The following is a 15,708-nucleotide window of genomic DNA, read 5'->3' as shown; positions in this document are numbered from 1 at the left end:
AGGTGATTGAAGCTTTGGTATTTAACAGAGTAACAGTGTAGTAATTTCTCTCTTTATATTTTCATGGTTGTTGTGCGTTCATGATCAAAATCAAAGGGCAGGCTCATTGTTATGAAGTGAGAGTTTTCCTCTCAGGATAGAAGCGCTGCTGAGTTTCTAGAGATTAAATTATAGGAAAGGATTAGCCTCATTTTCTAGATGACATACTTTTTATTTTTTGTTAAGTTTTATTGAGCATTAATTCCTATGTGATACAATTAAATTTGTAAAGTACAGTTAGTACATCGACCAAGCTGTCTGACAGCAGCATGGTCTAAGTCCACAACATTGTCATCCCGTCATGGATAAGTGGAGACACGGTGTGGGGCTGGTAGAAGAATTTATCGAGACAGAAGAATAGGAGATGCAGAGGTTTGCTAGGACGCCGTGGGGCGAGGGAGAGCCACGGGGCGCTGGCCAGCCAGCGGCCACTACTCTGCTGCTGCTCCTGCTGCGTCAGTAGGGAGACAAGGACAGGTTGTGTGTAGGTAGCTGGAACTTCTGGATTGTACTGACTCGCCGTTTCTTTTTAGACCATGGTTCAGATCTTGAGGGTGTGGAAAAGGCTTTGGAGCTGTTTCCTTATCTGCCCTCCATCGGCTTCCTCATTCCACCTGACCTGATGTGCGTCAGAGGCTCACCTATATCCCCCCCCCCCCCCGCCACCTTGGTGTTTCTCAATCTCTGCCATGTCCTCTTAAGTGGGAACCTCCTCCAAGTCTAACCACCGAGGAACTACTCCTTAGTAGTTATTTCCAGTTGGTCTCTGCCCCTATCACGTGACAGCCACTCATCTGATCCGTGTCTCTGTGCATTTGACTATTCTCCACAGGGCCGAGTTACAGTGAGAGCCACCCTGAAAAGAGATGCATTAGAGGAGGGAAGAGGACTGCTCAGGGCGTTGTGAAAATGTAGTTCCTACTGTTTGCCTGTTATAATAAATGTATGGTGTTTGAGCTGATGTCGCAATGTAATGTGCGCCTTTCCTGAAGGGTGCTGTTAGTTGGCATTGAGAAGCCATAATACAATTGTGATTGTTATCGGCTCCTACCTGGAGCTGAATGAAAGCCTTTGAGGGCTCCGTTGATTTATTTCACCACAGTTATTAGCATTTGACCTTCCATGGCACACTCTGTCTTTGTGTCACTGATTTTCTGTTCTGACAGGCAGTTAATCTCATGCTCAGAAGATGGCAGTGTACGCATTTGGGAGTTACGAGAAAAACAGCAGCTCACAGCGGAACCTGTACCAACAGGTGTGTGTCTTTTGCCAGAAAGCATATATATCTGCCCTCTCCTTTGTGGCTCTCCCTCCTTCCTTCTCTTTTTCCCCATCTCTTCTTTGTCTTCCTCTCCCTCTCTTCCTTTTTGTTCCTCATATGATAGGCAAAAGAAAAATGATGATGTGAAACACAGGAATAATACAAGATTGCCCCAAATGATTATCAGATGTTTACAGGAAGCTGTGGTAGCTGGGATGGAGGATTCATGTCTTAATAGTGCCCCAGTGGAGAAGTGCTTCCTTATTTCAGTTCAAGTCAGCTGGGATTGTTTTAAGGGAAAACTTTATTTACAGCCATCTGAATTAGCAAATGGCCTCCTGAAGCAATGATTCATTTAGATTGTCTGCAAGCGTGACTGATACCCTGCACTGTTCCATCAGATACAAAACTACAGTGTGAATTCACCTGAAGCATGATCACTAACAGCAAACTTATGGAAAAACTCACTTTTCTTTGTGTGTTTGCATTATAATCTCATGAACTCTTGACTTTTAGGTATTCAGTTTGAAAAACAAAACTTTGATTTTATATTGAATTGGGAGCTATTAAATACATTTAAACATTCAGACGCTGGTTTATTCTGTTTTTGCCTTTTACTTTCCTTCCAGTGTCTGGGTTTTTTGTTTTTTGTCATTTAATATACTTTCACCAATAGGTGAGAAGGGACAATAAAAAGAGATGAACAAATCTGCTTAGTTCAGAAAAATGAAACTAAGTCAACATGTTTTAAAGAGCCGAGGGTACTATCTGGTAGCATCTGCTTAGCCCTTGACTAACTTGGAACCTGTTTGCATTTAAGTTCTCCATTTTGGGGGATTATGTTGCTATTGTCAGTAAAGAATATGGTAGTTTGGGAAATGTGGGAAATGACTGGGATGACCGTGTCTTTCTAGGCTTTTTTAATATGTGGGGATTTGGAAGAGTGAACAAACAAGCCAGCCAGCCTGTTAAAAAACAACAAGAGAATGCCACTTCCTGCTTGCTGGAGCTCATCGGAGATCTGATCGGACACTCATCCTCAGTGGAGGTAGGCTTGTCACAGGTGCGCAGGGCCACGCAGCCCTGCTTCTACATGCCGCTGCTCTTTGCACTCAGTTGGTTTAAACAAAGACAAAGACCTGTTTTCACATGTAGGTTTTTGTTGGATCTGAACATGGGATAATCCGATCCCATAGATTAGGGGTCTGGCAGGTAGCAACTTCCCTTACAGAGATAGGATGTGAGGAAACCTTCAGAATGGGCTTGCTCACCCTACCCTAAGAACAGTGCGAGGGATGCTGTGTGTGTGTGTGTGTGTGTGTGTGTGTGTGTGTGACAACAGTTGCAACACAGGGAGCAGGAAGCCTTGTGGTTATATACGGAGAGCTCAGACCTTAATGGAGTTTAAGTTCACTTCCCTTTGATGGATAATAACTTATTTGTCATTGTGCATTTCTGATAGTTAGAAATTATAAAATTTTAACTGTGGAAACCCAAAGACTTTAATGTTTCGAAGTGGTACTCGTGGAGGACGATGGATTAAGCGGCCCTAGGCAGTGAATGTCTTAGAGTGTCCTCTGTGCGTGCCCATCCCTTGTCATATGAAAGGGCTGTCACGTGACTGTTGCGCATCTCTCTATGCCCAGAATATATCCAAGAATCACTAGATACAGAACGCAATCTTCGTCCTCCTAGCCCTCAGGAAGGAGGCGGACCCACTGAGCTTGAGATAGACCCAGAGGAGTGGCACCCAATGGTCGGGAATAAGGAGATGTGAGACGTGCGATGAACCTTGAAGGCCGGGTTAGATTCCGTAGATCATCCTGCAGCCTTGTCATCACAAGCCCCCTCGCGTGGGTACTGTCTTCTCACCTCTGCTTTCCTTTCCCGAGTACAACAGCTTTTCTTTTGAGCTGTTTCGGCTTGGTGACTGGTGTGGTTTGGGGTCAGGAGCGTGGAATGTGCTAGACAAAGGCTGGACATGCGCACTGGTTCCTCGAGGAGACACTAGTCATAAAGGCTAGGGGGTGCTTTGCCCTCAGATTATCGATGTCCTTTAAGGCTTGCAAAGTTTGCAGTTTTCTTTTTCACTTTTTATTCATCCCTTGGTAGGATAGGGCTCCCAGGCCCTCCACGAGAGCCCCACAGCTTGGGCTTCAGTTTTTAAGGTAGTGGTTGACCACACACATTAGTTTTTAAATGGTGGAGGAGGCCTTTAAAACGGTATTTTTGTCCTAAGTCAGATTCTTAGGGATTTTCTTGAAAGTGTTAACACTAGTTTTGTTTGTTTGGTTTTTCCTCTTTAAGCAGTACTGGGGATCAGTACAGAGCATTGCACATGGAAGGTTCCACCACTGAGCTATATCTCCAGCTGGCATTGAAAAATTGTGTGTGTGTCCTGCAGCTTGAACTCAGGGCCTGATGCTCTCCCTGGCTTTCCTGCTCAGCACCCTAACACGTGGGCCAGAGCTCTCCTTCTGGAATTTGGTGGGAGATAAGAGTCTCATAGCCTTACCTGCCTGGTTGGCTTTGAACCAGGGTCCTTCGCTCTCAGTTCCTTGAGTAGTTAGGATTAACAGGTGTGAGCCACTGGCACCTAGCTTTACAATTTTTTTTAAGTGTCTGTGGCTTCATTGATAAAATCTAGGTGCTCTTAAAATGTAGGTTCTCTTGGGAGCTGTCTGCTGAATTTCTTCATTGAGACCATATTTTCATTGCTACTGTATGGCCCAACCTCTCTACCTGTGTACTGAAGTCTTAGCTTTCCGGTCTTTTGAGGTATTTTGCTCTTATATCTCCCCTCTTCACTCTGTTACCATCAGCAGGTCCCTGCCATGTTCCTGTGTCTTCAGGAGAGAACTCTAATCCTGTGTCTTGCTATCATCTGTTTCCCTACTTCAAAGACCTCAATTGTTTCCCTTGCTGGTACCAGTGCTTGAACTTAGAAGCTTACGCTTTGGCCTAGCTTGGCTTTTTCTGGCTGCCTATCCTAAGGCTTGACCTCAGGGCATAGCTTTTTCGCTCAAGGCTAGTGACTACAGGCTTTTACATTGAGGATCCCCCAAAAGTTTTCTGTATCAATGATGATGCTGGACTCACAACATTGTGTGTGTACTTTCATGCCCTCGAGCTGTGTGCTTACACGTGCTCACCAAGCGCGGGCACACAAGCCAGCATTCAGGAAGCTGAGGGCAGGAAGATCGGGAGTTTGAACTCAACCTGGGCAATGCTTGCAGGAGACCTGATCTCAAAACTCAAACACAAACAAAAAGGTAAGAGATGTGGCTCAAGTGGCAGAGCACTTGTGTGGCCTTCATGAAGACCTGGATTAAATCCCAAGTAAATAAATAAAGGGAGGAGGTAAGGAGAGAGAGCAGGATAATAGTTTTATATGTAAATTCAAAGAAGTCATCGAATTATATTTTGTTAGCACACACATTAACCTAGTACTGGTCTCTTCTTGAAGTTCCTGTAATTAGTAGCCTCCATTTTCTTTACAGATGTTTCTGTACTTTGAAGATCATGGACTAGTGACTTGCTCTGCGGATCATCTCATTATTTTGTGGAAAAATGGAGAGCAAGAATCTGGATTGCGCAGTTTAAAATTATTTCAGAAGTTAGAGGAGAATGGTGACTTGTACCTTGCTGCGTAAGGAAGAAAGAACACAGGTGTATGAACTTCAAATAACAAACATAAATATGGAATAATACATCCTCATTTACATTTGTGAGCTTTTTACTACGATTCTGCATATTTAGGTTCTTGTGCATTCATACCTGACAGGAAATAGCTTGTCAGGTTTTAGCACATTCACCTGTGGCATCTATTGTTTTAAGTGATGAGTGCTTTGTTCGGAGCTTCTTTGCCTGAACTGAGCCCTTGCAAGTGGTAGAAACAGGGCTGGGAATATGGCCCAGTGGTAGAGTGCTTGCCTCACATACATGAAGCCCTGGGTTCGATTCCTCAGCACCATATATATAAAAAAGCCAGAAGTGGCGCTGTGGCTCCAGTGGTAGAATGTTAGCCTTGAGCCAAAAAAACAAAAAAATCCCCCAAAACAAAGCCAGGGACAGTGCTTCAGGCCCTGAGTTCAAGCCCTGGGACTGGCCAAAAAAGAAAATGGTAGGAACAGAGCGAACAGTAAAGTTGTGGTGTTTAATAGGATTTATTTTTTTAATATTATTTTTAATAGGATTTATTTCCTTAGAGCCTGTTTAATTTACCACATCATGGTAAATATATCCTTTCTCCTACAAATGTCCTTGATTTTGGGTAACTGTCGCCTGTTAGAATAAACTTCAATCTTGGCCACAAGATGAACTATATTCTTTAAGTACAGTGATTTTTGTGGAGGCTGACATCGACTGACTGGTTTAAATCATTGAAAGTATTTGGTGCTAGCTACTACAAATCCTCACACAGCACAACCCATGGCATCTTTGGAGGGTCTGTTTCTTTCTTGGTATGACCTGGCCTGAGCAACTAGTGCACAGACCGGTACCAGGCCGCCTGCCCGACGCGTGCCAGGGACCAGTGCTCCTCCCGCAGAGAGGCCCAGTGTCGTCAAGGCCAGAGACTGAAGCCAGGGACCTGCTCCAGCTGCTTGAGGAACGCTTCCCTTGCGTCACTTCCTGCGTATCCACTAAGATTGGCTCCCCTTCAACCCACTAGCCTATGACAGAGTACTCACTTTTGGTGTTAAAAAGTAAAAACAAATATTCTACACAGTGGATGAATTTAAATGGTAGAATTATTCTTACATGCTGAATCCTGTTAAAAGAAAAGGCAAGGTAATTGATCTAAAAAAACCCCAAACCTGTTCTGCACATTTATCTGTTCATTACATATACATCTATACTCATACTCCCTAAATAGAACCTTGACAAATTCTTACTGCACTCGTTCTAACTTTCACAGCTACCTACGAAGACTGGCAGAGTTAAGGTTCTCCTAGGGCGTGAGGGGCTGTGCATGAGGACACGCAGTAGCGCGGCTTTCTTGTGCCAATCCTGTAGTCAGTGTTAGGAGCAGCCGCAGAGGAAGGCTTTGATGACTGGCAGCTCCCACCGGGAACCGCCGCGTTCACATCATTAGCGCTGTTTTAATTTGCAGTGGGAAAATCCGGTGAAAACGTAAACTACCGCATCAGGGAAGAGAAGACTATAAACGCAAATCCAGCCCTCCCTTCCAGCCACGAGCCTTTCTATGGAGGTACAGGGGAGCGCTCACGCGGGCGGAGGTACAGGGGAGCGCTCACGCAGGCGGAGGTACAGGGGAGCGCTCACGCAGGCGGAGGTACAGGGGAGCGCTCACGCAGGCGGAGGTACAGGGGAGCGCTCACGCAGGCGGAGGTACAGGTGAGCGTTCACGCGGGCGGAGGCACAGGGGAGCGCTCACGCAGGCGGTCACCAGCGCGCATCAGCCGGGCCAACCTGAACTGTGACCTGGCCGGGTTATTCCAGACTCTCCGCAAGCTTCTCATTCCCTCTGCAAATGCACTTTCCCCTTTCCCCTTCCCTTGATTTTCTGATAGGCCATGAGTTATTAAAGATATCTTCTTAAATTGTGCAAGACATAAGTAACTCATGGGTGGTTGTTTTTTTTTTTTTTTAACAGTTTTGTTTAATAACCTGTTTTGCATTCTATTTTGTGATTGTAATCTACTCAAAGGGAAGGGCAGAAGTCACACCTAAGTCTTGGCAGCAAATAGTACCTTAGCAAGTCTCCTGCGCCATTATATTGTATTAGCTAGTGTTCCACCCGCAGCCTCCTTCCTAGTCAGTGGATTTGATGGCATGTTTTTCCTGAGTACCTAAGGTTAGAGACACGGAGTATGTTAGGAGATTCTGATAGTAACCAAAACCCAGTTGCTGCTCAGAATTTACGTGGAGACTACTGACAAAAGCTGAGCTTTCAATTTGGAGGAAGACAACGTTAATTGAGGTCAATATATATAACGTGCATTTGATCCTATTATTTTCCTGGGGTAGCTTTCAGCGCTTAAGATACTGGCAACACCAGAACCATCTCTACATATTAGGCCTTGCATGTGAAGGGGGGGAAATACCTCCACTTCAACTTCTGGCTACATTCCCAAAACATCATTGAAAGTTCACTCTTTCCATTTCTCCTGTGGATGGAGTGCTGACTGGGTCCTTCCTGGCCCAGAAGGAGACAGTCTTAACTGTAAACAATGATGAAAATGAGAAAATATGGATCAGTCAATAGCAGTGTTTTACACCCAACTTTCTTTTTTCAGCTTGTAGTAATACTCATCATGTACTTCTACTTTGATGGCTTTGTATTTTCCTAATAGGGCTCCCCTCAATACACGGTACTGTAGTAAATAATTTTAAGCGGCAATTAAAATAGTTTGTACCGTGTAGAAACTGAGCCATACATACTACCTGAACGTCTATATTTCTAGCTGTTATTTGGAAGAATATGCCATTTGGCAACTCAGAAAGTTGCTGTGCAGATTCCAACTGATAGGTAGTAGAGCTGTGCTAGTATTTTCACAACTACAGTCTTAAATCATTGACTATCTACAAATTTAAGCTTTGACGTTAACATGAGATTTCCTTGACATAACACTAAGCTGTAATATTTTTATATAGAAAACATCAGGAATCTGATAAATGTTACTTACCAAATGGAATTAAAAGCAAGATGTTCAGAAAAATATTGCCCTTGCCTCCAGCAAGTTTCTGAAGCTTCTTATCAGGATTTGCCATCCTGATTTTAATATGTTCTGAAAACAAAGTGTGTGATTCATGAAATAAAAGACACTAAGTCCAAAATTTGAAATTATGAAAAGTTTAGGCCAAAGAGGTAAAATAAAAACAGCTGTTGGGAATGAAAAATGGCTGTAGGAATTTAGTTACAAGTACTTCACAAAAACATTAAATCACATTTACTTACATAAGAGCATCAGAATACGAAGCTGCCTGCTGTCCTGACCAAACAAGTTCTCTTATCATCTAACAAAAATAATTTAGATACATTTCTTTGCATGGAATTGTCTTGTATGTTTCCATTTTTGGTACAAAACATGGGAAAAAAACATTGGCACATTATGTAGTGATAAGTCATTTTTTTCTTCCCATATCCCACTTCTGAGTTTTCTGAAAAATATTTTTCTTTTGGAAAAATCAACTACTGATTCAATTAACTTCATCTCTATATATACCTCTCAAAGATGTGGCATGGAGTACAGAAAAGGTAAAACTAAGATACTTGGTTTACTGAATTCCTAATATCCATCACACAGAGAAAGGCTGGCCGATGGAAGGAAAACATTTAAGTTTGACTTTAGATCACGGGGAATTGTGAAAAGAGCTGTATAAAAATATGCACTTGTGCTTTAGAAGCTTTTAGCATACAATAGCTTAAAATATTATTTGCTGCCTCTCCTTATGCCTATTTTCTAATATATTTACACATCTTGCAATAACTTTACATCATTAAAGCAAATGACATGATCTCAAATATAGATAAGTTAAAAATAGCTGAACCTTGAAGCATCCCATCCCGTCCCAAATATCGACGTAGAGGTGGTGCGTGGCACAACAGACTCCGTGGGCTTACACCCAGAAAATTTAGATTGTTTTTTAATAAAAATTTTAAACAGCAAATGTATATAAATTTTTTTTCCTTAAAAAAAGCTTTTCCAAGGGCATTCAGATTAAATGGCTTTTATATAATACTCAGGAGAGTGCTCGTGACCGCCTCTGTGAGCCCAGAACAAGGGAAGCTCATGGATTTCCTCCGAGCGAGCGAGAGGCCGCTCCTCCTCCCTCCCGGATGGCTTTCTCTTGGGTGAACTCCTTCGAGAGGAGGGAGCGCTGCGGGCTGCTGTCGCCCTTCTACAGGGAGCACTCACCAGGCCCAGGCTCATGCTAACCTGACTAGCACACCACCATCCGGGAGAACCACCTAGCCAGGGGAGTGCGGAGCTAATCACTTCCATAGTTTCGTCCCTGTTGTTCTGCTCATTTTAGGCAGCGTGTCTCCTCCTCCGTCGATCTGTTCAGCTCTGCTTCTTAGGAGTCCCGCAGACGGATGCTGTCGGGGAAAGTGGTCGAGTAGACGGTGTTGGTGATTTAATGGGAAAGGGTAAGCGGAACACTGGCTAAGCTCCCCAGCCCAGGGGCCAGGCTCACGGGTACCAGGTCTTCATCAGCTCCATGATTTTACGAGGGTGCGCAGATGACAGCCCAGCACAGGAAACCGCCATTATTCCTTCTGGCACTGAGTGATCACTCAAAAGAACATACATTTTTCTTCATGGAACATAACTTATAAAAATGAAATTTGGAGACTTGCATGACTTAAAGTCAAATATTAAACATTAGCTCCTTAACCTGCACCAGTCATTTTTGTATGAAGGACAGCCTCTTGTCCACTCCTGAGTCACAGTGTCCTTTGAAGAGGTCAGTCTCCTCCACTCAGCTTTAGGGGTCGGATGGAAGCCTCAGACTTTTGCACTTGAGATCATCTAACGTCTTCCAATGTTTGTAGTTATCCGCCAAGTGCTGCATCAGGGCTGGCAGGTGTGCAAAGGCTGGGAGGACATAAAAGAATCAAGAGAAACCCATTACCTGACGCTGGATCCCAAGGACATGTCTTAGGCTTGGCAACAAAATGGAAGAAAAAGATACCCAGCACTAGGTCTCACGCCACAAGTGAAAACAGGCACAATGGCCAGTCATCACCCGCAGCGACTGAAATACAGAGAAGGCCCCTGATGAGCTGAAAAGCAGCCAAGTCCATGGCGTGATCCCAGGAGGCTGGGATGGAGCAGGTGCACTGCCCTGGACTCCTCCTGGAGTTTCCTCTGCTGGCACACAGACACTGCGAGTGTGGCCTTTGGAGAGGCGAGGACTCGTTCATGCAGTTACTACAATGGAGTCTTTGATTTCAAGGCTCTGTGCCGGGGACTAGGGATGCACCGAGTACGGTACACGCATAGAGAGAGAGCTGACCATTAAACAAAACGCTTCACATTTTAGGCCCAGTCTGGGTCAGTAAATATCAAGTACACCAGATTTCTTGGCAGGTGATGAAGCAGTAGCTGACTTACCATCCCAGGCATCGAACATGTCCGTTATGAAGTAGTCGATGAAGGAGATCTGGGACTTGGGGATGCTGCAGGTATTGCGGTCGAACACCGGCATGACCACAGGTAGCCCTTGTCGCTTTTCTTCATCAGTCTGTAAGAAACAATAGCAGCGCCCGGGGCCGTGGGACACCAGGGAGCTTTCCCAGGCACGGCTCCCATGATGCATGGGGTTGCTGGCCAGTTTTATATATGAACAGAGACGCAGCAGGGCCCAGGAGCTTAGGTACACAATGCTGGATGGGCTGGACTATGTAAGTTCTGCTCTTGCGATTCTCAGGTTTCCTTCATCTTTTTGGTGCTGGGGATGGAACCCAAGGGCTGGCCAACGCAAGGCAAGCGTCTCTACCGCTGAGCAACAGCCCCAGCCCGTCCTGTCTATGCTATTCCGCAGCCCTTCCTGACGCACTGATCTTAGGGTGCTGTGATCTGCTTTTATTCTTGAGTGCTCAAAGCTACGTTCACAGCGTGATCAGGAGTACAGGTCCTGCTGTCAGTGCACCAAGGGTGCAGAGCAAGGCTGGTCACAGCCAGTACCCAGCATGCACCAGGTACTGGCACCAAGCGATATGAAGAGCAACAGGCACTCTTTTGGGCACTGCCACATGCTTGCAGTTGTTACAGTTTCACTTAACAATGACTTATCTGAAGCCATAAGAATGATCGCGCGCGCGCGTGTGTGTGCGTGTGCGAGTGCACGCACGTGCGCTTGCATGCACGCACATGCACATACATGTTGGTACTGGGGCTTGGACACAGGGCCTTGCACTCAAACTCTGCTTTTTTACTCGTGGCTAGCTAGCCCTGTACCGTTTGAGCCACACCTATAGTGACTCAAGAGCTCAACTTTGAGCAAATCTGACAGTCTGTGTGACAAAATGGGAAGTACCCAGAAAGCCCTTGTGCTGTGTACCACAGTCTCACTGTTGTCTCTAGAATTAGCAGTTGGTCAATTGAGTTGTGAGCTCAACTTGCTACTTTTCTATTTGAAAGAAGGACACACAATTGTTTGGAATTGAGTATTAGCCTTGCAGCTCTCAAGATACGCGGCAGTGTGCTAATAAGCACATGTATGTGTAGGTTTGTGTGTGCAAGGCCGTCATGTACTAAGCTGAGGGGTGAGATCCCCATTGGCAGGTGGTGTGTTGGCCTTCTGAATGTTAGGTTACGCCTCTTATGGATGTTAGGAATGTTAGGTTACGCCCAACTTGGAAGCTTACGTCAGAGCACTTAGGCCTGGCTCTCCCCCATTCCCCGCCGCACGCCAGGAGGAACCAGACGCAGGACTTCAGGTCCTGTCCACGGGGGGCCTGGGAAGCCCACTAGTGGCCTCCCACCAGCTTTTGGTTTGGCTTGCTCAGCTGATCAAGTAACCTTAAAATGCCCACTAGTGTTTAAGGAGTAATTTGGTTTTCTCTCCTCTGCTGTCAAACTCACAACTGCCTGTCCTATTTTTCCTCCATTCAGGGACTCCTCCCTAGCTCTGAAAGTCTCAGTCAACTCACTGCGTTCTCTGCTGGCTACTCTCCCTCCCAGGCCTACTGGCCCCACCAGCTGCTTTCTATCCTGTCTCAGTAGCATAGTCCAGTCCCAAACGCCCATCTCAATCACACACACACACACACACACACACACACACACACACACACACACACCAGTTGTTTGCAGCCTTTTTTCTGGAAGTAGGACTATATTTCAGATGGCATCTGACAGTCTCCTGCTGGCTAGATTTTCACTTCATGCCTCTTTTCACTGCCACTGTTAAAGTGAATTGTATATTGCTAAAATTTCTAGTCTCTGTCCTTACGAATTTTGCTTTGAAATGCCTTGTTTTCCCAGAAACTTGTTCTGTTTCCACATTGCTAAATTTTTCCAGTAAGTCCAGCTTTTATCTAGAAGAACAAATCTGTTAATTTCCGTAGTATTTAACATAGATACTTCTTTATACGTAATTTTCTCTTTTAAAACCAGCATAGACCTATCTGTCCACATCTTCCACCCCCAACTGGATTGTGAGTGACGTCTGGGCAGGGGTGTGGCTTATTCATGTCTGTGTTCCCATAATGCACCAGGGAAGCACTCACATGTGACCTAATGAATGGGGTATTTCCCGGTTCCTGTGGACCTTCAGCAGGCGACAATTTACTTCCAAAAGCCCAGTCCTCCCCTAGAGGACCTTGGTCAGTGGCCAGCATATTGGCGGGTCCCAGGGAAGCTGGAGTCTGCTCCGGGCAGGGCGAGCTGCTTCCTGGGTGGGGAGAAGCTACCCATCTGGAGCACCCACTGAGTTCAATGACCTGGGTGCCTTCCTAGAAAGAAAGTGAGGCCTCCTTAGAGGCAACGCACCTGTGCAAAATACTCCTCGGAGATCCGCCCAGCCCATTCGATGCACAGCTCCAAGGGTCGGCATGGGTTAGCCACGTCTGCACACTTGATCATCATGCGCTTGATCAAGATCTGGTTTTCAGGAAAGTTCTTGCTGGTAGGATTGCACTCACAGTCCCTGCCCTCGATCTGGAAAGCAGATGGTCAGATCAGGGCTGGTGCTGCAAGATGGCAGCAAAGCCCACAAAGGCTAGCTCACCAGGCCCACTGGGGGTGGCCAGGACTCAGGAAACAGGCAGTTTCCTTCCCTCGCTGTAGATAGCATGTGATACATTTCTTAAACCTCAATACAATATAGAGTTTGAAAGGTAAAGGTCTCTGTCACTACCCATCCACCCACTTATATACAGCCTTTGTCCTCAGGTGGAATAGCTGCAGGCAGTGTTTGCAGTTTGGAGGTTTGCACTTTTAGGAGGGCTTTCCTTTGCTTTGTATACAAGCAGAACTTCTAGATTCATGCAGAGATGTTTTGAAAGAGGATATTGCACATACATGTGACCTTTCTTCATTATGCTTTCATGTTCCTGCTCACCAGCTTCCTCTGTCCTGTGACTTTCTGGCCCACCCTACCCGCTGCTGCTTAAAGGCATGTGTTTCCTGGCTTAGCTGACGGGGTGCGACTGTGAGCCAGGTAAGCTTGGGAACAAAGCAAGAGAACATGTGTTCGGTGACATTAGGAATGTGGCCGTAGACTGAGGCATTCCTACAATGCGCACAGCCCTCTGTGGTCCTGAGAGCTGTGGGCAGGTCTGTAAGTAGACAACTTCCTCCATCACAACTACATGAGCCTAGGAAAGGATCCCCTATTTGCAAAAGCACCATCAATTGTATTTGTGTGAAAACAATGAGCTCTCTGATGCCCTGCTAAGCTGAAAGATGGCTTGACATTTAAGGAGTTTGGGGGAGTGGTCCTATTTATTGCATCACCTATAGGCAAAATACACTCTAAAAGTTGTTTGTCTTGATTGTTCAGCACTGAAAGATAAAGCTTGCTACAGATACTGTGGCAAACAAAGTATCAACAGAGTTGGGGGCTAGAACAGAATACCTCAGTTCTAAATTGTTTCATTCCCACCCTCTAAATCCCAGATAATTGCTACCTCTAGACCCTTGTTGGAGAATCGGGCCTTGAGTTGTATGGTAGACTTTGTGGATGGTATGGGGGGTGGGCTCAGCATAGGTGGGGGGCACTGTACCTTCACCTAGATAGGTCTTTAACCATCGAGAGATGAACTTCAGAACTAGCACTTTGGCTCAAAGTGGGAGAGCACTAGCCTTGAGTAAAAGCTTAGGGACAGCTCCCAGTGCGAGTTCAAGCCCCACGACCACCACCACCACCAAAACCAAAAGCCCAACAAACATCCAAGAGATACGAACTTCAGAATTGAAAAGGTTTTTGATTCTCTAAAGTGCCACCATTTATGCTCATTCCGTTGGATTTCCTGGGCCCAACTTCTTCTGTCTCTTCATTTTATCTCATGCCTTCTCTTCAAGGATCTCAAAGTTGCTGTGACCCCTGCCAATCTATTCTCCTACGAAAAACAAGTCACCAGGACTTGCAGCCCTTTGCCAGCTCCAAACCACTTTGCACTGAAGAGGCAGGTTTGCTTCTAAGCGCAGATGCTCGTAGAAACACACTTGATGTATCTGATTACACCAGGGTACTTACCTCGGCTGCCAATGGCTTGTTGATGCTGTTCACAAATTTGTTCACATGTTCAAAGTGTTTTGTCATCTCTGTTGCCAACACCATATCAATAATAGCCTGACGCAGGGTTCGATAATGATTCCTAAAATAACCAGAACACAAAGGACTTTGTTCACATCATGTCCAGAATTAGAACTGTTTAACTGCTGTTTCTCCTGCTTCACTCAACCCAGGATGAGCCGGGACAGAGTTAAATGAGTGCAAAGTCCACCTGCTCATTCTGTCAATAGTGCAGGATTGGAGGTGCTATTCCATCTTCCTAGTGACATCTGACACGGACTTAGGAGTGCTAAAGTACTGGTCGCATGGTGGACATTCACTTTACAAGGTAATTCCTTTGCCCCAACCCTAGGAACACCAAGATGGAGAAGGAAGGGGTGGCAGGTGGGGGTGGTGGCCCCATGAGCCCTCTACCGCATTCCACACCGACAGACTCCTCCTGTGGAAAGCTCACAATTTCATGCCGCAGCAGTGCAAGTTTTTCCTGCTGGTAATCCTCTAGCTCGCGCCCATGATTACTGGCCAATTCCTGTCATTTTCTAACGGCAAGAGCCAGAATGAGGCATTGAGTAAAATTGGCTATTGGAAAAAAATTGTTTCCGCACAAGTTTAAAAACCAATCCTGGATACTGATGAAACTTAAGCTGACTCTACCATGTCAGGTCTCCATGTGCTCCTAGCTGTCTAGAGACCAAACGATAGGTTCAAACAAGCAATCTGTCCTAAGAGCCAATTGAGATCCCGGGTCCCCTCCAGGGCTCTGCCTAGAAGCTGGCTGGTGCTGTTAACAAAATATCCACAATCTGACCACAGAGTTGCTGGCAGGCAAGAGAAACTCCACATCTGGCCACACCTGGCCAGCTCTCAGCAGAAGGGAGGCCCCGGCGAGTGAAGCCTGCCTCGCCTTCGGCTCTGTCACCTTTGCTGGGCCTCCTGGTGAGGGAATGTTTTAAGTAGCCAACAACTGAGCTGGAAAGACAGGAGTGAACGTTTTCTGTGAGCCACCCGGAGGACAGGCTGGTCTCTTGGGAGGGCCAAAAAAATATCTGCTAGGCTTATTAGTCATACAGTCAACATTTATGCAGTATTGAAAACATTTTCATGAACTTATCAAAGACGAAAGGAGACTTAAAACCACGAAGGCGGTCTGAACGATAAAATGAAGTTTGCCAGGGCAAGGTCAGTATTTTACCATC

General features: G+C 45.6%; 2 protein-coding genes across 7 annotated transcripts in view; one reads left to right on the top strand and one right to left on the bottom strand.

The window, feature by feature from the left end:
* Positions 1-5,238, top strand: part of Wdr41 (WD repeat domain 41) — a 38,259-nt gene extending 33,021 nt beyond the window's left edge. For both annotated transcript variants that reach the window (XM_048331400.1, XM_048331399.1), the window contains 3 exons: positions 1,206-1,294; positions 2,215-2,348; positions 4,801-5,238. In XM_048331400.1, coding sequence (XP_048187357.1) covers positions 1,206-1,294; positions 2,215-2,348; positions 4,801-4,953 — 376 coding nt within the window. In that variant the 3' untranslated portion in view covers positions 4,954-5,238. The remainder of the gene's footprint in view (positions 1-1,205; positions 1,295-2,214; positions 2,349-4,800) is intronic.
* A 2,662-nt stretch (positions 5,239-7,900) lies between these two features.
* Pde8b (phosphodiesterase 8B) overlaps positions 7,901-15,708 on the bottom strand; it is a 159,498-nt gene continuing 151,690 nt past the window's right edge. For all 5 annotated transcript variants that reach the window (XM_048331394.1, XM_048331396.1, XM_048331395.1 and 2 more), the window contains 4 exons: positions 14,474-14,594; positions 12,766-12,933; positions 10,384-10,513; positions 7,901-9,864 (listed from right to left, as the gene is read on the bottom strand). In XM_048331394.1, the coding sequence (XP_048187351.1) occupies positions 9,755-9,864; positions 10,384-10,513; positions 12,766-12,933; positions 14,474-14,594 (529 nt within the window). In that variant the 3' untranslated portion in view covers positions 7,901-9,754. The remainder of the gene's footprint in view (positions 9,865-10,383; positions 10,514-12,765; positions 12,934-14,473; positions 14,595-15,708) is intronic.

The sequence above is a fragment of the Perognathus longimembris genome, chromosome 22, assembly GCF_023159225.1.
Source record: "Perognathus longimembris pacificus isolate PPM17 chromosome 22, ASM2315922v1, whole genome shotgun sequence".
NCBI classification, from domain to species: domain Eukaryota; kingdom Metazoa; phylum Chordata; class Mammalia; order Rodentia; family Heteromyidae; genus Perognathus; species Perognathus longimembris.
This window is presented reverse-complemented; position numbering and strand designations above follow the sequence as displayed.